Below are 23,331 nucleotides of genomic sequence, written 5' to 3'. Positions count from 1 at the left end.
CAGATACAGAGAGAGCACTTACTTAATTAAACATCACAATGTCCCGCCCCTTTCCTAGCTAAGACTTCACAATGTCCCACCCTGGATAAGGGGATTATTGGACTATTGGAGATCTCCATGGTTGGCTTGCTTTCACATTCAACTACTATTCAACACAACACACAATAGATTGTGAAGAAGAATATGATACTATGGAACTGATGCAGTTGTTAGTAAATGAGAATTTATTTATTTAGGTAAATGTGTATCTTACAAAGCAGACAGATCGTATTAAATGTCACTTAAGTAGCTTGTTTCATAGCTAAACTGTTACTCACCCGTTACACAGAAAAATAAATCCTTTGATTGGCACTGCATCCATAACTGTCACCACAAACTACATGAGTTGTGTATTGGCAAATACAAATCGTGATTGGTCAAAAAAATAACAGTTTCTAAACCTGAAATATAATTTATAATTGATATGAAAAGAAAATGATCAAAATACTTCTAGAAATATTCGTTTTTTCCACTTATCTTTTCTTTAATTATTGCACATCTTAATAAAGTTTTTGAAAGATTAAACAATTCTAAAGGATAGTATGCGAGAGGGTAGTTGTACCCCTCTTACACGAATCCCTCAAAATGGTGTTCTGTACACACACTCACATACTGTTCATTCAGCTGTGAGTAAAGAGGGGATTGAACAATAATGCACTGTAAATTCACCACAAAAGTAATACATATGAGAAACGATGCAGTTTGATATTCTCAATCTTTATGATTTTGAGTGGCATGCTACAAGAGAAAGAGAACCACAACACAGTACAGTAGATTACAAACCAGCTCGAGCCACTAACAGTATTTATAAAGTTGCCTTGTACATTATCAACTGTAAACTGAACATATACGGTACACGCCTGTTGTTAACAACAGGTCAAAGTGAGAGTAAGGGATGTTTCTTACCTTGAGTCTCTCCAAAAAGCCTTTGCCGCCCCCAAAGACACGCAGCATTTTAGGAGTGGGGGGTTTGGGTCCGAACAGCGCCAGTCCTTTCTTTTTATCTTCAACAGCCTTAGCAGCAGCTGGACCCTTAGCCTTCATCAGTTTCCTTGGAAAATAATGAGTCAAAAAGGAGTCAGGTATATCTCTATTACATGACAACATTTTATTTGAATAGTCCATCTATAGCTCAATAAACTATAAATAGAGTTTGATGAGCTATTACCGTATAGATGGATTATCCAAATACATATTTGTATTGATAAAGGTTAGCAGGGAAGCAGTATTCTTTAGCATTTTAAATGTTTCCCCTACAAGAGACTACTACTACTAACTAATTATCTTCGATTAAAACTAGGAACTAATCCAATGCAGTACCAATAATACAGCCAATCTCCTCGCTTACTTTCCTTTCCTGGCCAGAACCTTCTGAGCCATTGGGTAGTGGACCAGAATTTCAAAGAGATCCTTCTTTTCCAGGACGGACAGGTTAGCAAAGCCGTGAGCTTTGACATTAGCCGTCCTCCTGTTCCCGCCATCTTTAGACGATTGCAACAGACTGTTGAAGAAAAACACTCCAATTGTATAATATAAACTCACAACAAGGCATCTTGGTGTAGGCTACACCATGTCTGCTTCCGAAATGGCAGCCTATTTCCTACATAGTGCACAACTTGCAGTACAGCGCCCTTAACCACTGCGCCACTCGGGAGGCCGATAGTGCACTACTTTTGATTAGAGTGCATAGAGGATTACTTTTTAACAGAGCCTTATTATATGGGCCCTGGTCAAAAAGTGCACTGTAGGAAATAGTGTGCCATTTCAGATGCAGCCCATTGTTTCATGTTCACAGGAGAGCTCTGTTCTGTACCTGATTTCTCCAAACACACAGCCGGCCTTCAGTGTAACGAACACGATGGAGTTATCTGGTCCACCAACCACCTGTACTGCTCCAGACTTGATTATGTACATCTCTTTACCAATATCTCCCTACGGGATAAGATAGTTAGACAGAAAACTGTCATGCTATAGATGTACAGTGCCTTCAGAAAGTATTCACACCCCATGATGTATAGTGCCTTCAGAAATGATTCACACCCCTTGACTTTTTCAACATTTAGTTGTGTTACAGCCTGAATTTAAAATAGATTACATTTAGATTTTGTGTCACTGGCAATACCCCCATAATGTCAAAGTGGAATTTTTAACAAATTAATAAAAAATGAAAAGCTGAATGGCTTTGAGTCAATAAGCATTCAACCCCTTCGTTATGACAAGCCTAAATAAGTCCAGGAGTAAAATTGTGTTGTGTCTGGGCAATCATTAAATGTGAAGACTTATTTATATCAAATCAGTTCTCTAGTTTTAATTATTACGTGATTGAAATAATCATGCAAACATTAATTAACTAGGAAGGCGGGGCACCATGGAAAATTGTGATTTACAGAGTTATAATTTACAGAATATAACTCTTAAGATATTTTAAAATCTGATCAATTACAGTCTTCTGTTAATTAATTATTATTACCTCATCAGTACTCATCACTGAACGTCGCAAACCCTTGGAGACCTGCACGAACCCTAGCCTAAATCATGAATCAGCGATATACAAATTGGCTTATTATTTATTTACTAACTAACTAAATAATCACACAGAATTACATAACAAACAAACGGTATATATTTGGGTTACTACATGATACAAAGACAAAGTCTCTAGCGGACGAAGCCGATATGACGGCTTGGTAGACAAAGGAAAGGGGTGGAGACTGAGAAAGAGCGGGCAAGGCAAAATGGATTAACTATACACAGTCTATAATTATATTAATTGAAATTATAATCCTTTGCACATGAACGGCTGCTTTTTCGAGAATAATTGAAATGTATATATTTACGCCCGTATGCCGTTGCTGTCTTCTCTGTTGGAATCACCGGTCCGTTTGCTGGAGAGTCAGTTCATCAGAGAGTCTCTGGTTAACTTCCCCAGAAGTCACAATATTCTTTGTGGTTGTAGCTTTCTCCGCAGCTCTGGATAGTGTCTGTTATAATGGATACGTCAGGCCTACCGGTGTTCGTTGCATAGAATAGATAGTTCCGCAGTTGTCAGTATTCTCGTACTAGACTTACGTAGAGTTGAAGTCGGAAGTTTACATACACCTTAGCCAAATACATTTAAACTCAGTTTTTTCACAATTCCTGACATTTAATCCAAGTAAAAAATCTATGTCTTAGGTCAGTAGGTCACCACTTTATTTTTAGAATGTGAAATCTCAGGATAAGAGTAGAGAGAATGATTTATTTGAGCATTTATTTCTTTCATCACATTCCCAGTGGTCAGACGTTTACATACAGTCAATTAGTATTTGGTAGCATTGCCTTTAAATTGTTGAACTTGGATCAAACTTTTCAGGTAGCCTCCCACAAGCTTCCCACAATAAGTTGGGTGAATTTTGGCCCATTCCTCCTGACAGAGCTGGTGTAACTGAGTCAGGTTTGTAGGCCTCCTTGCTCGCACACGCTTTTTCACGCTTTTTGCCCACACATTTTCTATAGGATTGAGGTCAGGGCTTTGTGATGGCCACTCCAATACCTTGACTTTGTTGTCCTTAAGCCATTTTGCCACAACTTTGGAAGTATGCTAGGGAAGACTTCAATATATCCACATAATTTTAGTCCCTCATGATGCCATCTATTTTGTGAAGTGCACCAGTCCCTCCTGCAGCAAAGCACCCCCACAACATGATGCTGCCACCCCAGTGCTTCACGGTTGGGATGGTGTTCTTCAGCTTGCAAGCATCCCCCTTTCTCCTACAAACATAACGATGGTCATTATGGCCAAACAGTTCTATTTTTGTTTCATCAGACCAGAGGACATTTCTCCAAAAAGTACTATCTTTGTCCCCATGTGCAGTTGCAAACCGTAGTCTGGCTTTTTTATGGCAGTTTTGGAGCTGTGGCTTCTTCCTTGCTGAGTGCCCTTTCAAGACTCGTTTTACTGTGGATATAGATACTTTTGTACCTGTTTCCTCCAGTATCTTCACAAGGTCCTTTGCTGTTGTTCTGGAATTGATAAGCATTTTTCGCACCAAAGTACGTTCATCTCTAGGAGACAGAACGAGTCTCCTTCCTGAGCGGTATGGCGGCTGCGTGGTCCCATGGTGTTTATACTTGCGTACTATTGTTTGTACAGATGAACGTGGTACCTTCAGGCATTTGGAAATTGCTTGAAGGTAGGTCTACAATTTTTTTTCTGAGGTCTTGGCTGATTTCTTTCGATTTTCCCATTATGTCAAGTAAAGAGGCACTGAGTTTGAAGTTAGGCCTTGAAATACATCCACAGGTACACCTCCAATTGACTCAAATGATGTCAATTAGCCTATCAGAAGGTTCTAAAGCCATGATATCATTTTCTGGAATGTTCCAAGCTGTTTCAAGGCACAGTCAACTTAGTGTATGTAAACTTCTGACCCACTGGAATTGTGATACAGTCAATTATAAGTGAAATAGTCTGTCTGTAAACAATTGTTGGGAAAATTACTTGTGTCATGCACAAAGTAGCTGTCCTCACCGATTTGCCAAAACTATAGTTTGTTAACAAGAAATGTGTGGAGTGGTTGAAAAACGAGTTATAATGACTCCAACCTAAGTGTATGTAAACGTCCGACTTCAACTGTAATTTCTCGTTTCACACTAGTAATTATACACGTCTATTAAATTCTATAGTGATCGATAGTCTCAGAGTTGAACCATTTCCAGCCGTGTAGCCAAATCTACAGCTGTATGGTCTATGTGGCCTGTAGAAGTGTAGCCATTTCAACATGGGGACTGTACACTTAAAGAGATACAGTTGTGTGTTTCCTGTCCTTCATTAGGTCACCAAATGAAACACACTCGACATGACTGTCCCTTAAGTGTCCACGGACCATTCCCACATTCTCAAAAATAGAAACATCATTATTCAATCTTTTGATGTCCAAGGGTCTCTCTGTGTTCCATAGCTTACATTCCAACCTCGAACACTACAGAGCATAGGGACAGCGTATTTTATGACCGACCATAAAACAGTCTACTTTCCGCTCTCCCCCTCTATGAGAGAGAGCATGCTGTAGAGCGGACCCCCCTGTAACCCGATCCTTCAGATCGTCACAGGAGAGTTATGACAATTGTCACATAGTAAGTTGCATGGATTCACTCTGTGTGCAATAATAGTGGAATAAATCAAGGGGTATGAATACTTTCTGAAGGCACTGTACATCTCTTTAACATTATCTCCCTATGGGGAACCAAATATACACACATATAGATGATTTTAAAAAGCTGAGTATACTGCATGTCTTTACCAATATTACCCGAAATAGTGTGAGCTGACCACATTTAACAGTTCCTTTATAGACTACATGAAACAGCTAATTCCATGACTGCGTCTCTCTCTCTCTATCACCCCCCCTTTTTTTATCTCTCTCTCTCTCTCTCTACGTAATTTCACCTCCAGCGATGACAGGATTATGTTTGACACGGTCAAGGAAGTGCTTCAGCAGCAGCAGATAGAGAAGGTAGTCAATAAAACACACTCACACACAAACTCACCTTCTGCACCACAAAGTCCCCAGGTAGATATATAATAGACTTAAGCCTCAGCAACATGTCTACCAACATCTGGTTATCACAACCCTGAGGAAATACAATTCAACATCATAGACTAAAGCATCACAAGGTATTACATGTACACATTTCTGTGAGGTTGATTAAAGGAAAATTCAAGATATGATGCAAAATGCATCATACTGGCTGTATTTCTGTACTTTGAAAGTTATATATCTTGATCGAAAATTTGATCGCTGACATGCAAAATATTTGGGGCCTATATCAACAATGGCCTAATGAAACAAATACCGAAATATAGTTTTTGGGTGGAGTTTTCCTTTAAGTAATGTTTGTCTGTGCTTTTTTGTAAGTGTGTGTGTGTGTGTGCGTGTTAGTGATGCACGGGTTTAGGGTCATGAAATATTGTATGGATGAAGGGCGGGTGGGTTGCGGGTGGGCGGTTTGAATAAAGAGAAAACAATACCTTAAAAAATCCATAAATGTATAATTCTTGTGCAATTTATGTCTATAGGCTACATTTAGGTTTTCCTTTAATTAATATAGGCTATCTGGCATTAGTGTGTAAGCCTAATGCTTGATGTCCACCAGATGCATTTTGTTTGTTTTGCTGGCCCGCATTTTCAGTACTTGACCTATGTGCTTTGCTTTACATCTTGCTAAAAGCTAGCTGGTTGGAGTCTGTGTTTGCACTTCTGTTTGTACCACCGCATGGTAAAGCAACAAATGAGCTGAAAATATTGAACACGTGGTACACAGAACGCACCACGGCACCCCTAACATAGCACCGCGGCACCCCTAACATAGCGTTGCAGACTACTCCATTGACAATGAATGACTTCCAACTGAATGCAAAGTGTATGATGTATCTGGTGGACATGAGGCGCTCGTTCTAAGGCCTAACTGTACTGTACATGAGCCAAATACACTACACGCCCAATGCTTTTGGGAACAGGCAGAAAAAATACATATCAATCCACAGAGGCAAAAACGAAAATGTCATAGTTTAATTCAATAAGTGAAAAGCTGCAAAATGGAGTGTTGAAAACAAAGAGAAGAGAGGGCCAAAAAGTTATGTTTGGGAAAGATTTGGTGAAGTGGTAAAAGAGGATGATAGAAGTGCTTGCTATGTTATTTGTGATGATTGTGAGGTGCTATCTAAAATCGACAATAACAAGATGGGGACTTAAAATCAGCCAGGTCATCAGTGATACAAGTCAGTATTCGACGTACATCCATTTCGGAGTATGTCAGGAGATGACATGGATACCGGCCACTAGGGGCAACAGCGAGAGCTGTTATGTTCAAGTAGGTTCCGGGTTTTGCTAGGGCATTGGGGATGGCAGATGGGCGTAAGTATTTGCCTCGGATTCCAAATGTTGCACGTTTGAATCCAGCGATGGATATAGGGGGCGCTATTTTAATTTTTGGATGAAAAACGTTCCCGTTTTAAACAAGATATTTTGTCACGAAAAGATGCTCGACTATGCATATAATTGACAACTTTGGAAAGAAAACACTCTGACGTTTCCAAAACTGCAAAGATATTGTCTGTGAGTGCCACAGAACTGATGTTACAGAAAAAACCCAGATAAAAATACAATCAGGAAGTGCCGCATTTTTTGAAACCGCCTCATGGCAATGACTCCTTATATGGCTGTGGAGGAGCTATGAGTCAGCTTACCTTTTCCACGTTTTCCCCAAGGTGTCTGCAGCATTGTGACGTATTTGTAGGCATATCATTGGAAGATTGACCATAAGAGACTACATTTACCAGGTGGTCGCTTGGTGTCCTCCGTTGCAATTATTGCGTAATCTCCAGCTGCAGTATTTTTCCGTTTGCCTCGGATGAGAAACCAGCTGCCAGGAATGATTTTTCATCGAATAGAATTCTGAAAAACACCTTGAGGAATGATTCTAAACAACGTTTGCCATGTTTCTGTCGATATTATGGAGATCATTTGGAAGAAATTTGGCGGTGTGTTGACTGCATTTTCATTTTTTTTCTTAGCCAAACGTGATGAACAAAACGGAGCTATTTCTCTTACACAAACAATCTTTTTGGAAAAAATGAACATTTGCTATCTAACTGAGAGTCTCGTCATTGAAAACATCCGAAGTTCTTCAAAGGTAAATGATTTTATTTGAATGCTTTTCTTGTTTTTGTGAAAATGTTGCCTGCTGAATGCTAGGCTTAATGCTAAGCTAGGCTATCAATACTCTTACACAAATGCTTGTGTAGCTTTGGTTAAAGCATATTTTGAAAATTTGAGATGACAGTGTTGTTAACAAAAGGCTAAGCTTGTGTTTCAATATATTTATTTCATTTCATTTGCGATTTTCATGAATAGGAAACGTTGCGTTATGGTAATGAGCTTGAGGCTATGATTACGCTCCCGGATACGGGATTGCTCGCACCATCTTGAGGGAATGTGAACTCGCAGTTAGATACTGTCTGTAGAGGTGCTATCTTTATCAGCATCATAAAAGCTGATAGTATTTCAACCACATAAAATATGCATCCAATCCAACCTGAAATATTACCAGAAACATGTTGGGTCGTTTTCACATCTTTCTATGTCCTTACAACTGGTCAAATATTTGTAATTTGGAAAATTTGCACAGCAAATATTTCCAGTAATAAAATGTATTGCATTATATCGCAGGTCCCTAAACGTCTTTGCTCCGCGAAAGAAGCAGAGATGACAGAGAGAACTTTATCGATGTCAACTGGATTGAATCATTCATTGTATCGATTATTGATATTATTCTGGTGAGCAAGGGTTTATTTAGTCTTCTAGGGCAACATATAAGGTCAAAAGAAAAGCTACATGTATCTAACTATAGACAAGTTGACTAACAAATAGCCTACAAAAAATATTGGAAATTATAAACAGAAACATATCTAAATCAGGACCAAAACAATCCTGCACCCCCTTTCAAAAAATCATTCCGCAGTCTCTGACTGTAGCCTATAGCGCATGTTCTATATTAGCAGGTTAGTGTCGGGTTAGGGCCTCAGATTTTCACTTTATCACATAGCGGACTCACGCACCACTAGTGTGCTTGCATACATGCTTTCGTGTGTACCTTAAATAGATCAATTTTCTGGAAGGTAGCCAGGTTGATGTCAACAGCAATGGCTGTCCTCATGACGAGAGGCATCTGCTCCAGCAGCTCAGACTCATCTATAGGCAGGCAAGAAGAACCATAAATACACAGGAAATTACGGATGTCTTATCGAACAGAACTCGTATTCACTTAGACCTGAGCCTCTGTTAAAGGTAGACTCGGTGATATGATGTAGATGCAGAAAGTAAACAGCATAGTGGGTCAATTTCTGGAACAACTAAGAGTGTTGAAGTGGGAGGCTCAACTTCTCCATTGTTATACCACGCTGTACACCGTGTGAAGCAAACCGTGTTGCATCTCGCTCATCTCACTGTTTCTGGTGTTGCTCCTGGCAACGTCGTTTTGTAGAGTCTACCTTTAATGCTTGAAGTAAAATATTGAGGTTGTGTCTCAAATAGGGAATAGAGTGCCACTTGAGACGCTACCTGAGAGTTTCCTTACCCAGCATGCCCTGGGCGTCCCAGGTGTAGTTGTACCAGGTGCGTATTCTGTTCTGGCACAGTTTGGGGATGTTATTTGACACCATATAATACACAGTGTCGTCCATGGAGGAACGAAAGTAGGTCTGGCCTGTGGTGGCTGCCCCAATGACATCTCTCATCTGGAATGGATCATATTAGACACATAAGTCAACTGAGCTCAAGTTCAACTTATATTCATAGGTCCATTTGTTGGTTGTCACAAGTTGGTTGTCAGCAAAATTACATGTAAATATTTTTTTTTAGAAACCCCCACCCCCGCGCGCACACACCAACTTGTAACAAATGTAATAAGTGATATTTACAATATATCAAATAAACATGTCACAGGAATTCCAAGCTAGATATAGGTCAATGAGGCTGGTCAGTAGGATAAAATCATATTTGATTCATTACCAATCCACCACCTGACTACTTACCTGCATTTCTACAGGTTTATAATCTACTAAACTCAGCAAAAAAAGAAACGTCCCTTTTTCAGGACCCTGTTTTTCAAAGATAATTTGTAAAAATCCAAATAACTTCACAGATCTTAATTGTAAAGGGTTTAACACTGTTTCCCATGCTTGTTCAATGAACCTTAAACAATTAATGAACATGCACCTGTGGAAAGGTTGTTAAGACACAACAGCTTACAGACAGTAGGCAATTAAGGTCACAGTTATGAGAACTTAGGACACTAAAGAGGCCTTTCTACTGACTGAAAAACACCAAAAGAAAAATGCCCAGGGTCCCTGCTCATCTGCGTGAACGTGCCTTAGGCATGCTGCAAGGAGGCATGAGGACTGCAGTGGCCAGGGCAATAAATTGCAATGTCCGTACTGTGAGATGCCTAAGACAGCACTACAGGGAGACAGGACGGACAGCTGATCGTCCTCGCAGTGGCAGGCCACGTGTAACAACACCTGCACAGGATCGGTACATTCGAACATCACACCTGCCGGACATTTACAGGATGGCAATAACAACTGCACGAGTTACACCAGCAATGCACAATCCCTCCATCAGTGCTCAGACTGTCCTCAATAGGCTGAGAAAGGCTGGACTGAGGGCTTGTAGGCTTGTTGTAAGGCAGGTCCTCACCAGACATCACCGGCAACAACGTTACCTATGGTCACAAACCCACCATTGCTGGACCAGACAGGACTGGCAAAAAGTGCCCTTCACTGACGAGTCGTGATTTTGTTTCACCAGGGGTGATGGTCGGATTCGCGTTCATCGTCAAAGGAATGAGCGTTACACCGAGGCCTGTACTCTGGAGCGGGATCGATTTGGAGGTGGAGGGTCTGTCATGGTCTGGGGCGGTGTGTCACAGCATCATCGGACTGAGCTTGTTGTCATTGCAGGCAATCTCAATGCTGTGCGTTACAGGCAAGACATCCTCCTCCCTCATGTGGTACCCTTCCTGCAGGCTCATCCTTACATGACCCTCCAGCATGACAATGCCACCAGCGATACTGCTCGTTCTGTGTGTGATTTCCTGCAAGACAAGAATATCAGTGTTCTGCCATGGCCAGCGACGAGCCCGGATCTCAATCCCATTGAGCACGTCTGGGACCTGTTGGATCGGAGAGTGAGGGCTAGAAATGTCCGGGAACTTGCAGGTGCCTTGGTGGAAAAGTGGGGTAACAAGAACTGGCAATCTGGTGCAGTCCATGAGGAGGAGATGCACTGCAGTACTAAATGTAGCTGGTGGCCACACCAGATACTGACCGTTACTTTTGATTTTGACTCCCCCTTTGTCCAGGGACACATTATACCATTTATGTTAGTCACATGTCTGTGGAACTTGTTCAGTTTATGTCTCAGTTGTTGAATCTTGTTATGTTCATACAAATATTTACACATGTTAAGTTTGCTGAAAATTAAAGTAGTTGACAGTGAGAGGACATTTCTTTTTTTGCTGAGTTTATATCTATTTCCGTCTGGATAGATCAGAGTCCGGAGACTGAGGTGGCTATGGGCCAGGGAAATAACGCTATCATCAAACATCTTCTTTTGTTCACTTAAACAGGTTGAGTCTAATCGTGGACTAAACAGCACCTTCAACAGCGATTCTCCAGTGAGATGCTTTTTAGTCAAGGACTAGGCTTAATCTGTATCCAGGAAACTGAGTTACTTTCATAACCCCAGTTCTCTGATATAATGAGTGAGATATCTCACATATGGGATTGACCTGAATCTCAGAAGCTCAAAGAACCAATTGCACACATTTGTTGGAGATAGACAGGTCGAGTGGCAAATGAGGTGAGCCCCTCCCCTCACAATAAGGAGCAACTCACCCGCCCTCTAGTCATTTTCAAGCCTTCCGAACTTCCTCACACTCTTGCGAGTAGGGGAATGCAGTGAGATATCTCACTCATAATATTAGAGAACCGGGGTTATGAAAGTAACCTTGAGTTCTCTTTCAAAAATCCCACATATCTCACATGTTGGATTTTGGCCAACTCCCGTATCGCAAGCATCCTCTCCAAAGCCAGGTAGTCTCAACGTATCAACCCTCAAAGGCCACGACACTGAGGACAATATGCGCCAAAGAAGGTACAATGATGTCTAACTGGTAGAACCTCATAAAATTATGAGGGGATACCCAACAAGCCACATCGCAAATCTCCTGTAAAAAGATGCCTTGAACAGTTCCCAAGAGGTAAACATACCTCTGGAGTGAGCCCTCAGACTCTCTGCAGGCTGTAAGCCCTTGCTATTTTAGGCCAATATAATAGCTTCCACAATCCAATGTGATAACCGTTGACAAGAGAGGGGCCTCCTTGCAAGGAGGTGCCCAGGACACAAAGAGTTGGTCGCTTTTGTGCAAAGCTCTTGTTCTATTCAAGTATACACGTAATGCACGTACTGGACAGAAATGATGGATATGCTCTTCTTCCGTAGAAGTGAAGGGTGGCGGGTGGAAAGCCAAGGTCGCTGACCTTAGGCATAAAGACGAGGTTGGGCAACAAAGAAACCTTGGAAAAGCCTGGGGCAGACTGTAGACAAGAATAGTGAGCTGATAGTGCATGCAGCTCACTCACTCACTTTGCGGACATAAAGGCGACCAGTAAAGCGGTCCTAAGGAGAGATGCCTCATCTCAACGCTTTCCCGCGGCTCAAAAGGCTGCCGTGAAATAGCCAAAAGACGAAGCAAAGGCTTTGATACTGGAGGTAAGTTGACTGCCCCTTCATGAAACAATAACGAGCGGTGTTTTCCCACTGTTATTGTTAAAGCCTATATGACAGGCCGCGATAGCAGCTAGATAAACCTTAACAGTGGGGAATGCCTTCCCACTGTCAATAAGGTACTGCAAAAAAGCATAAAACCTTAGATACAGAGAATTGGTAAGGAATGATCTGTTTTTGGTCACACCACTTCTCAAAAAGGCACCACTTGTCATGTAGAAGGGGCCCTGGCACTCTGGATAGTCTCAATGACTCCAAGCTGCAGGCCTGTCGCATCCAAATTTAACCTGTCACAGGCCAGGCGCAGCGGGCCATGGTGTCTGGGTGAGGGTGGAAAATCTCTCAGTTTGCTTGGGTCAAAAGATCCCTGCATAACGGGAGTTGCCAGGGCTCGTCGTACAGCAGGAGAATGATCTCCGCTACCCGAAGCTTGCCTGGCCATCGAGGGGCTACCAAGATGAGGGATGAGCCTTCTTCCCTCACTCTGACTGAGCCGCCTCTATACATTTGCTGAATGTTTATGGAGCTACTTGTAGGCACACCTCCTGTGTGCTGGCAGGATGCTTATGTGAAAATAAGTGTCCTACAGGTCGACTGATGTGAACCAAGACAGAATGTTGAATGTAAACATATGGGAACGTGAACATTTTCAGATAGCTGTTGAGGCCCCGTAGGTCCAGAATGTGGTTTACCCCTCCACCTTTTTTGGGAAGCAGGAAGTACTGGGAGTAGAAGCCGAGGTGGCTCTCTGCCGCTGATATTGCCCTGATAGCCTCTTTGCTTAATATACAGGAGATTTCCTGCTCTAGTATTCATGCTGAGTCGCCAATCACCACTGATTCCAAAATGCAGTTGAAAACGGGTGGTCTCATAGCAAACTGCTGTCATGGCACTGCCCTCTTCGGGTACAGCGAGCACAATCCCCCTCTCTCTGTCTCCTACACTTAGGCTGCTGCGACCTCAGGTTGTAAATTCCTGGAGGAGATTATCTCCTCATGGCCACAGTATAGAGAGAGAGTGAGTTTTCATAGAGAGAACAAAATAATTTCTTCCACCTCACAGAACTTGAGGTCCGAACAACATTTATGTTCTGGAGAAGGTATAAAAGATCGGCGAAGAATCCAGCTACGAACTGGTCCGTTTGGTACAATTTTGTGAAACTCATGGGAGACAATACGACTACATTACCATAACGCTGTTTAAACAATAGCCTCAGATATGAGGCTTACATCTAATTGTTGTATAAGATGAATGAGTGAGGATGATACTGTTTGTGAAATTGTGTAATATGATTTTGGACTGTTTAATGAAGGAAACTCAAATTCCCTTTGGAGTTGAACTAAATCAGAGGACCGCCCATGAGCACAGTTATGGGACAGGCCCCTTTCTGCTCTTCCGAATAAAACCCCCACCTTGAGAATTTCTCAACAGACCATGTTTCTCTCAATTTACGAGAGGACAAAGGTTGCAGGCCAGCTTACCTCAATAACGAGAGGGCCAAGGTTTGAGAGGAGACCATAAACCTAAGGTTTGAGTAGATGGCTGAATCTTTTAACTATACCACGTGGTTAAACTCTTAGACTATCTATCGATACTGACAGAATAAGAACAAGTATTTGATATTAATTACTAGTCTGCAGCTAGGAATTCGGTATCATTGAACGCGAAGACCGACAACCGCCGAAACATCTATTCTATAACGACATGATTGAATGTCACTCTGAACTATCCATTCTAACCACGACAGAGAGAGAGAGAGCGGACAAACTCTCCAACAGAAACAAACTTTTCAACAGAGATCCTGACGACACACTGAACGTAAATATATATATTGATTGCAATTGTTCCCGAATCAGTGAGCGTTCATGTGCAAAGGATTAGCATTTTAATTGTTATAATTATCAACTTTCCAGTGTCTCATCTCAGTTGACACTGCAGTCTGTACCCCTTTGTCACCATGGACCAGACCCAGGGCTGCGCGCCAGTTCCCTGCTCTTGTGACGAGTAGCCCACAGATCAGTAGATTCTCACAATTTTTGCTCTGTGTCCTTGGTATGACACCTGGATACAGCAGATACTTTTTTATTGACAAGGGCAGTGTTGACACAATGGAACATAGGGACAGTGGTTGGTCACGACTGCCAATTTGTTGTCCTGCCCCAGCTGCTTGAACAAGAGTCGAGGGGGGGTGGGAGTCATGTCAGAGAGGGCATTCAGAGGTAGAGTGGATTCCCCTCGTCTTCCTTGAGAGCGAATGCAAGGACATGGGTTCCAGGAGCACAGAGGTGAACTGCTGGCTGCCCCTCTCTGCTGCAGGGGGTGTACCACTTCCCCCATATAGAGAAAAATCAGCTGGGTGGGTCCTTGATTTTCCCCACTGTCAACCCCGAACCGGAATTGTGGGTTCGGTCTCTGCTGCGTTGCTGGGGGATTCAGCTAATTGCCCTCTCCCTGCCATGAAGCCTTGGCTCGGGGAGCGTAGGCCGGGTAGCCACAGTTCCCAGGTCTGTGGGATGGCTTGACAGGAGGGTCAAGGAAATGTGCTTTCGCTTTGTCCAACAGGCTGGACAAGTTGAGCCACAAGGCTCTCCACCCCACCACTGCAAGGCTCATGGCACAGCCACAGCCTTGAATGGTGCCTCTGGAGGATTTGAGGTAGAGGTCTGTGACGACACAGATCTCATCCCAAAAGTCTGGGTTAGACTTGCTAAAAGATTATGCATCTCCAGCATCATATCGGATTGGTAGGCAAGCAGTAAGGAAAAACTTTCAATGCTTGTACAGAACACGTAAACTTTTTGGCAGATAAATGTGAAAAATTTGTCCATCTTACCACAGAAGGAAGTGCCTTTCAGTGACGAGGCACTGGGGTTGAGGTGGTTAACCAGTGAGGGCTCGACCACCGGTTGGCAAAAAGTCAGGTTTGGAACTTGTCGGTTACGTTTGGCTTCCGTCACACAAGCTGGGATGGATGAGAGGAGTTGCTTGCCTGGAACAGTTTGAGAGGGGAGTTTCCTCCCGTCGTTCCAGTCCCTCTCTGCACTGCCACCCGCATGGGTTCACGACCCAGGCAGACAGCATGATATGGTTAAACTGCATGGACATAGATGTGCTGTGGCAGTGGCCGGGCCTGGCAGGCTCCATGGTGCCAAAAAAACAGCTAATCCGAGGATAAAGTGAAACTAAACTAACGTTCACCACGTGGGCTAATAGCCTGGCTAGTTAGCACAGTACTAGCCGGAGAAAGCTAATCATTTAACAATGTGAACGTAGCTACCATTCGCCTCATGTGCTAGTAACTTAGCTAGTTAGCACAATGTTAGCCAAAGGAAGCTAGCGCTTTGTTGGACTTGCGACGAACAAAAGCATGTCTCTCGACCTAAAAAAAGCTAGCTAGACTTGCAGCGAGCTAGCCAGGTTAGCTAAGCCTTGCAGCTAAGCTAACCAAGTCTCAGTAGCTTGCCGTGTACCACAGGAGACAAAGGGAAGAAAAAGTAGAAAAGCAAATTCTTACCCGAAGCGAAAACATTCCTTTCGGTAAAGTCACCCAACACAGAAGATGAGAACTGAAAAACCTGCTGTTGAGATTCAGGTAAATTCCACATGTGAGATATTGAAACTAATAATTGAAAGAGAACCGCCCACCCAGTTATTCTCTACGACATCTATGCTATGGCTATGACAAAGACAGAGACTAGGTTGTGATGTAAGAAACACTGCTAAGGTTAAGGTTTCCAGATGAATGGGGGTAATGGCGGGCTTTGATTATGTTAATAGGAGCTCTAGATCCTAGATGGGAAAGCCAATGAGAGATCTATCTGACTATGTATCTTCCTGTTACCTGTCCAATCAAACTGGAGAACACGAAGACACCCACGAAAAAGTTTGACAACTGAAAGGTAATCTCAAAGACTGTGTGGGGCTCTGGAAGACCACCGATGTTGATCAGACTGCGGACTGCGTAATAGTAACAACGCAAGTACCTGTAGAGAGGAGTGGGGTATTAGACAGGTATCTGTGTGTGGAGAGAGGGTGGCATTAGGAGGGGTGCTAGTCTCTTTGCTCCGCAGTAGCTAGGTCATTTGGTTGTGTGTTTTTGACCTCCCTGGCACTGGATCAAAGGTTATGACCTGAGATGGGAAAAGTGTTCAAATTGTTTTGGGGGGAAAATCATTTTTTTGAAGAGAAAAACTGCACCAAACAAAATCAAGAATTGTAGAAAAAAGGAAATTGTCAAACACCAAAACAAAATAAAATACAAAAATGTGACAAAAATCAAGCACACTTAGAGGACTACCTGGCCAAGAAAGATGGACAAAAAGAAGGCGCCGAAAAAATAGTTGGCCATCTGAAACAACTGTCCGAATAAGGTGTCGGGAAATGGCAACTCTGCGATCATCAGCAGGGATTTCTCCGCATAGAAGAAACTGCTCAGGTAACTAAAAAAAAACACATAAGGCAGTCCAAATAGAGAAAAAATGTATAAATAGTCCTGTATGTCTAAATGATTTATATATATAATCAAATACATGTAACATGCATGGCTTTAGAACAGTACTTCCTTACAATATTGACATGGATATACAGTGCACAAGTACATGACAAATGAACAAGTTGCAAATGACTAATGTTATACAGGAGATACGGTCATGCAGTAACTAAAATTGAACAATAACTTGAGCTCTGCATAAGTGTGCACTGACAACGGGAGATATACAATTGAGTTGGTGTAATGTACATACGCGCTGCCTTTGCCAGTGTAGACCCATGTGGTCTTGCCGATGCCCTGGTAGGCCGAGGCCACGTAGTAGGCGCAGGCGTTGAGGTGGAGCATGAAGAGCAGGTAGCCAATGGTGCGGACCACTCTTGTAACACAGCAAGCAAGGGTATAGCACTTCAAGATACAGTACTAGTCAAAAGTTAGAACACACCTACTCATTCAAGGGTTTTTCTTTATTTTTACTATTTTTACATTGTAGAATAACAGTGAAGACTTCAACTATGAACACGTATGGTATCATGTAGTAACCAAAATAGGGTTAAACAAATGAAAATATACACCACCATTCAACAGTTTGAGGTCACTTAGAAATGTTTTTGAAAGAAAATATGTTATTTTCTTGTTTTTGAAAGAAAAGAAAATTTTCTGTCTATTTTAAATAACATCAAATTGATCAGAAATACAGTGTAGACATTGTTAATGTTGTAAATGACTATTGTACTGTAGCTGGAAGCGGCTGATTTTTAATGAAATATCTATATAGGTGTACAGAGGCCCATTATCAGCAACCATCACTCCTTTGTTCCAACGGCATGTTGTTAGCTAATCCAAGTTGATCATTTTAAAAGGCTTATTGATCATTAATAAATAAATAATGTTAGCACAGCTGAAAACTGTTGTGCTGATTACAACTTTAACAATGTCTACACTGTATTTCTGATCAATTTTGAATGGACAAAAAAATGCTTTTCTTTCAAAAACAAGGACATTTCTAAGTGACCCCAAACTTTTGAACGGTAGTGTATGTTATATTTTAGTTTTTCCCTTTGCCTTGATGACAGCTTTGCACACTCTAGGCATTCTCTCAACCAGCTTCATGAGGAATGTTTTTCCAACTGTCTTGAAGGAGTACCCACATATGCTGAGCAGTTGTTGACTGCTTTTCCTTCACTCCGCGGTCCAACTCATCCCAAACCATCTCAATTGGGTCGAGGTTGGGTGATTGTGGAGGCCAGGTCAGCTGATGCAGCACTCCATCACTCTCCTTCTTGGAAAAATAGCCCTTACACAGCCTGGAGGTGTGTTGGGTCCTTGTCCTGTTGAAAAACAAATGATAATCCCACTAAGCGCAAACCAGATGCGATGGTGTATCGCTGCAGAATCCTGTGGAAGCCATGCTGGTTAAGTGTGCTTTGAATTCTAAATAAATCACTGACAGTGTCACCAGCAAAGCACCCCCACACCATCACACCTCCTCCTCCATGCTTCACGGTGAGAACCACACATGCGGAGATCATCCATTCACCAACTCTGCGTCTCAAAAATACACGGCAGTTGGAACCAAAAAGTTGAACTCATCAGACCAAGGGACAGATTTCCACCAGTCTAATGTCCATTGCATGTGTTTCTTGGTAATTCGACCATGAAGGCCTGATTCACGCAGTCTCCTCTGAACAGTGGATGTTGAGATGTGTCTGTTACTTGAACTCTGAAGCATTTATTTGGGCTGCAATCTGAGGTGCAGTTAACTCTAATGAACTTATCCTCTGTAGTAGAGGTAACTCTGGGTCTTCCTTTCCTATGGCGGTTGTCATGAGAGCCAGTTTCATCATAGCGCTTGATGGTTTTTGCGATTGCACTTGAAGAGCCACACATGTTAATTGAAATGCATTCCAGGTGACTACCTCATGATGCTGGTTGAGAGAATTCCAAGAGTGTGCAGAGCTGCCATCAAGGCAAAGGGTGTCTACTTTGAAGAACCTCAAATATAAAATATATTTTGATTTGTTTTAACACTTTTTTGGTTACTACATGATTCCATATGTGTTATTTCATAGTTTTGATGTCTTCACTATTATTTTACAATGTAGAAAATAGTAAAGACAAAGATAAACCCTTGAATGAGTAGTTGTGTCCAAACTTTTGACTGGTACTGTAAATGTTGCTGTAAAAATGAATATAGAAATGTACTGTATTTGATTGATTGGTTGTTTGATTGACAGTCATGTCGGATTTCATCATATTTGGAGTTGGTACAGTATAAAGGATTGATTCTAGGCAAAACATAGGCATACTTAAGTTGTAAGGTTAGTGACACACCTCCAAATGTAGGCCTTGGACATGAGGCTCTCCAGACGATCACTGAACTCAAAGAATGTGTCCACCTAAAGAAGACCTCAAAATCAACACCCCAAAAGTAGCATAAAAAAAGAGGACCGCAGTGAAAGTCTTTTTACGTTATTGTGTTTTATCCTCGAATGGATTTGGTATATGTATCTGTTGCGGGGTTGTACATTTTAAGCATTTTAAATAGTTAAATTGTCAAATAAAATCAAAAAGTAGCAAACATAAAACAGTAGAATCAGTGTTAACAGTTGAGTCATGCTTGTTTCAGCATTAGATGAGTTTGCATAAAGATGACCATAACAGACAATGCTGTACCTTTATCATTCGATTGAATCTGAAGATGGATTTGTACCCGAAATGGAAGCATAGCAAGTCTATGGGTGCCATTGCTATCATGTCCATCTGAGAAAAGAGACAAATAAGTTACAGTAGGTGGTAACTCTGAAGCCCCTGCCTTGAAGACATACAGAAAAAAAAGACGTTTTTTAATCAAATACATAAATGTTAGATGTTTGTGTTAAAGCCATGATCTGATCAAAAATGATCTGCAGTTTATATAACAAACAATTACATATTTGAAGTACCTTAAATCTCTCAGAGTTTCTGTAGTACGCTTTGGTTATAATCCTGTCTTTCTGAAAGACAGAACATTAAAAAGATGAAATCACATCTACCTTAGCAATGTTAATGTAGAATACCTGTTTACGCAACTACTGCCAGTCCACTGCACACAAGTCTCATTTTGAATACCGGAACACTGAAAGGGTCTACCTGTGAAGGGGAAGTCTATCTGGTCTTTCTAAACACCGTATTAACATATAATTATGAGATGTCATTGGACTACGGGAGAAGACTGACATTTATACCCTGCTGCAAAACGTATGCAATGCAGGTATGCTTAAATTGAGCTGGAATTGTCATCTTGGCCATTTTATTTTTCATATTTAATTCTTCACAAGTGTTCAAACTGTAACACTCACAAAATGCCCTCATAGTTTAAGGACAGTAGGAGCCCTACTTCCTCTGGAGAAAGAGGGAGAGCTGAGGGACTTACAATGACGTCCCCTCCTTTGACGAACTGCTTGCGGGCCTGGAAGAAGATTGAGTCAATGAGATAGATGAAATCAGCCACAAGGTCCATGGTTATCCAGTAAGGGATCCACTCCGGGGTGTGGTAGGGGAAACACAGACGAGCCGTCATGAACCAGGTGTTGTAGTTGAAGGCCAGAGTCACCAGAGTGAGCCACGCGATGTACGCGCGATCTACAGAGAGAGGAGGAAAGGGAGAACGTATGAGGAGAGAGAGAGAGAGACAGGAGGGAGGGAGAGAGAGAACAAGAGAGGGGGACAGAGTGAGATACATAATGAATCAATGTAAAAAGCTACGGTAGTTGCAAGGCCCGAATCCAAACTCTTTACTATTACTGCATTAAACAGTGAAAAGTAACATAAATGCAATACATCATCGTATTGCATGGCCAATTATTTCCAAAACAATTTCAGTAGGTGTTGCTTAACAGTTTACCAGAGCAGCAGCAGAGTTGGCAAAAGGTACGTACCTGAGAATGGATCTATGGTGGATGGCAGCACTGAGTCCATCGCATCCTCGATAGGTTTTAGCCTCCTGTCAAGGAAGGCGGCAACTTCCTGGCCGACGGTTGGTTTGACCACAGGCTCCGATGCTTTTGCTTCATCTTTCGCTTTTTGCTCTGCCGCTTTCTTCTCCGCCATCTCCTGCTTTTTCTTCTCTGCCGCCTCTTTCTTTTTTAAGTCTTCCCCTTCTTTCTTTATCCTATCTTGCTCTTCTTTTATTAGCCTCTCGTTCATTAATATTTCATAATCCTTTTTTCGATAAATGGGAGCTTGAGTAGAATAAAGGATTCAAACATTATAAAGTTACATCCTATGATAGCCCATAGTCAACAAATATAGCTAAGGAGTCAGATAGCTTCAGCACCGTTTTGTGTCAAATATCTAACAGGTTATCAGGGTACAACTAAATAAAGAACAAACTAAATATGTGTATCCTCTGTGTATTTGAATCCCTTATGACTCTTATGAATCCCTTATGACTCCCAATGAATCCACTTGATTTCTTATGACCACCTTGAGTGTGGAAACTTACTGACTGGAGGGCTGAATTCAGGTGAGGATGCGTGTGGGTCTATGAGCTTCTCTCTGTATATTTCTGTTCTCTCTCTCATCCTCTTCACTATGACCCGGAGCTGATCATCAGAGTACCTATTTACCACTATAGGAGGTGGTGGAGGAGGGGGAACTTCTTCTCTGGAAAGGAAAATAAAATCACTTGACAGTGTGTTTCACCATTACTGATTCACAGAATAAGACCCCGATTACATTGCCCTTATTGCAGAATTATTTAAAAATTACAGCTCTTTCAGGGAGTTAACTGTGTCAACACTGTCTCAAGTTGTTGTTTTGAGTGGCAGTCATTTTGTGCCAACTCATGCCAGAGCACAAACAGATCTGGGACCTCAGACATTATCTCAGTTTTGCTCAATTTCAACTGTATATGTTGGTGAAACACTATAAACGAATAAAGTGTTCCCTCTGCTGGAAAAAACACCACATTACACCCATGCTTTAAAAGGGAACTGCACCTGCTGATTTGGCCTCGTTTTTTTGGCTTGCTCCTCAAGAAATGCTGATGGCCATGACAGAAGCAAAAGATGTTATTAACTGATCTCATTGTTCAATCTGTGCCTACCATGAGTTGCCTTGGGGGTGTGGTTTGATGTGGGTGTTTCCTGTGTGTGTCCTTGCCACCAATCTGTCAGAACCTTGCCTGCAGTTGTCTCCCGCCACTATATAACAACAAACATACCCCCTGCAGGTTGATTTCAATAACTACAGGCAGATGTACAGTATGGTGATACGTCGGATGAAGCTTTGAATAGGTCAGTCCTCTACAGAGTAATATGAGAACAATGAAATTGCTTTATTTTTGTAAACATTCTAAATTACAGTGACTTCAGAAAGTATTCACACCCCTTGACATTTTCCACATTTTGTTGTGTTACAAGGTGGAATTAAAATGGATTTAAGTAATTTTTTTGTCAATGATTTACACAAAATACTCTGTCAAAGTGGAAGAAATATTCTAAAGAATATATATATATATAAAACGTCCTCTCACTGTCAACTGCATTTATTTTCAGCAAACTTAAAATGTGTAAATATTTGTATGAACACAACAAGATTCAACAGAGGAGATGGGTATGTTCCTGACAACTTGTCCGAGTTGAAAGACACAGACTGGCTGGGCGACTTTGCTTTCGGCGTGGACATATTTGGGCATCTGAACAATCTAAATGTGAAACTGCAAGGCAAATTGTGTTTTTGTGCATGAACTGTATTCCAACGTGAAAGCATTCGATGCTTCTGTAGTTCTCCAGACAAATGAGCAGCCGGTCTCTTGCTCATTTTCCAATACTGGCCGTACTGAACAGCCCACATCGCAGGGCCGCACTGAGACATACAGTAGCACTTTGATCGACCTGCATGCTGAGTTTTCCCGCCGTTTCTCAGACTTCACCAAGATTGAAGCTTGTTTCATGCCCCCTGTCTTTCGACAGTGAGAAAGCACCACCAGACACACAATTGGAGCTCATCGACATCCAACGTGACAGTGTTTTGGAGTAGAAGTACAAAACAGCAACAATAGACCAGTGCTATGGCTCACTGAATGAAACACGCCCTAAGGAGGCTTGTTTCATTCAGGTCCACATATGTGTGTGAACAAATGTTCTCGGTCATGAATTACAACAAATCCCGTCAGAGGTCACATTGAACAAATGACCACTTGTCAGCTGTTCTGAGAATCTCTACATCAATGATGACACCAGACTTTGATGCCAATGCCAAGAGAGGTGACCAGACCCATTGTTCATATTAAGACTTGAATAACTGTGACCGGGGTAGGCAAGGATTATGCTTTTCATGGTGATGGTTATGTAGTGAGAATGATCCAGCAATGCACTTGGATACAGGTAATAACTAATCAGTCAGATTTGGGCTGAGGTGATTGGATAACTGTAAATATGGCTCACGGTGGAGATAAGAATTGTGCCTTAATATGCTTTAAAAAACAGACCC

At 41.8% G+C, this 23,331-nt stretch overlaps 1 protein-coding gene across 1 annotated transcript; it reads right to left on the bottom strand.

Moving 5' to 3' along the window:
• Positions 1 to 14: 14 nt before the first annotated feature.
• LOC112216520 (cyclic nucleotide-gated cation channel beta-3-like) lies at positions 15 to 22,524 on the bottom strand. The gene is made up of 16 exons (XM_042299897.1): positions 22,466 to 22,524; positions 21,341 to 21,501; positions 20,775 to 21,077; positions 20,270 to 20,478; positions 19,800 to 19,850; positions 19,531 to 19,617; positions 19,189 to 19,253; positions 17,111 to 17,233; positions 16,210 to 16,351; positions 9,157 to 9,316; positions 8,674 to 8,771; positions 5,569 to 5,652; positions 1,853 to 1,971; positions 1,388 to 1,540; positions 946 to 1,090; positions 15 to 777 (listed from the first exon to the last, which is right to left on the bottom strand). Exons 1-16 carry the CDS (start codon positions 22,522 to 22,524, stop codon positions 751 to 753), a joined length of 1,986 nt encoding a protein of 661 aa, XP_042155831.1. The 3' UTR covers positions 15 to 750.
• Positions 22,525 to 23,331: the final 807 nt, after the last annotated feature.

Source organism: Oncorhynchus tshawytscha, linkage group LG16 (genome assembly GCF_018296145.1).
Source record: "Oncorhynchus tshawytscha isolate Ot180627B linkage group LG16, Otsh_v2.0, whole genome shotgun sequence".
In the NCBI taxonomy this organism is placed as follows: domain Eukaryota; kingdom Metazoa; phylum Chordata; class Actinopteri; order Salmoniformes; family Salmonidae; genus Oncorhynchus; species Oncorhynchus tshawytscha.
The sequence above is the reverse complement of the archived record's forward strand: the minus strand, read 5'-3'. Positions and strand labels throughout refer to the sequence as shown.

Excerpts from the sequence above, each read along its gene's own strand:
- LOC112216520 (XM_042299897.1), bottom strand. The coding sequence starts at position 22,524 with ATGTCCACGCCGAAAGCAAAGTCGCCCAGCCAGTCTGTGTCTTTCAAC. Across the intron at positions 19,851-20,269 it reads TCAAAGGAGGGGACGTCATT|AAAGACAGGATTATAACCAA; the intron begins GTAAGTCCCTCA and ends TCTGTCTTTCAG. Across the intron at positions 778-945 it reads GCTTTTTGGAGAGACTCAAG|CATGCCACTCAAAATCATAA; the intron begins GTAAGAAACATC and ends TTTCTCTTGTAG.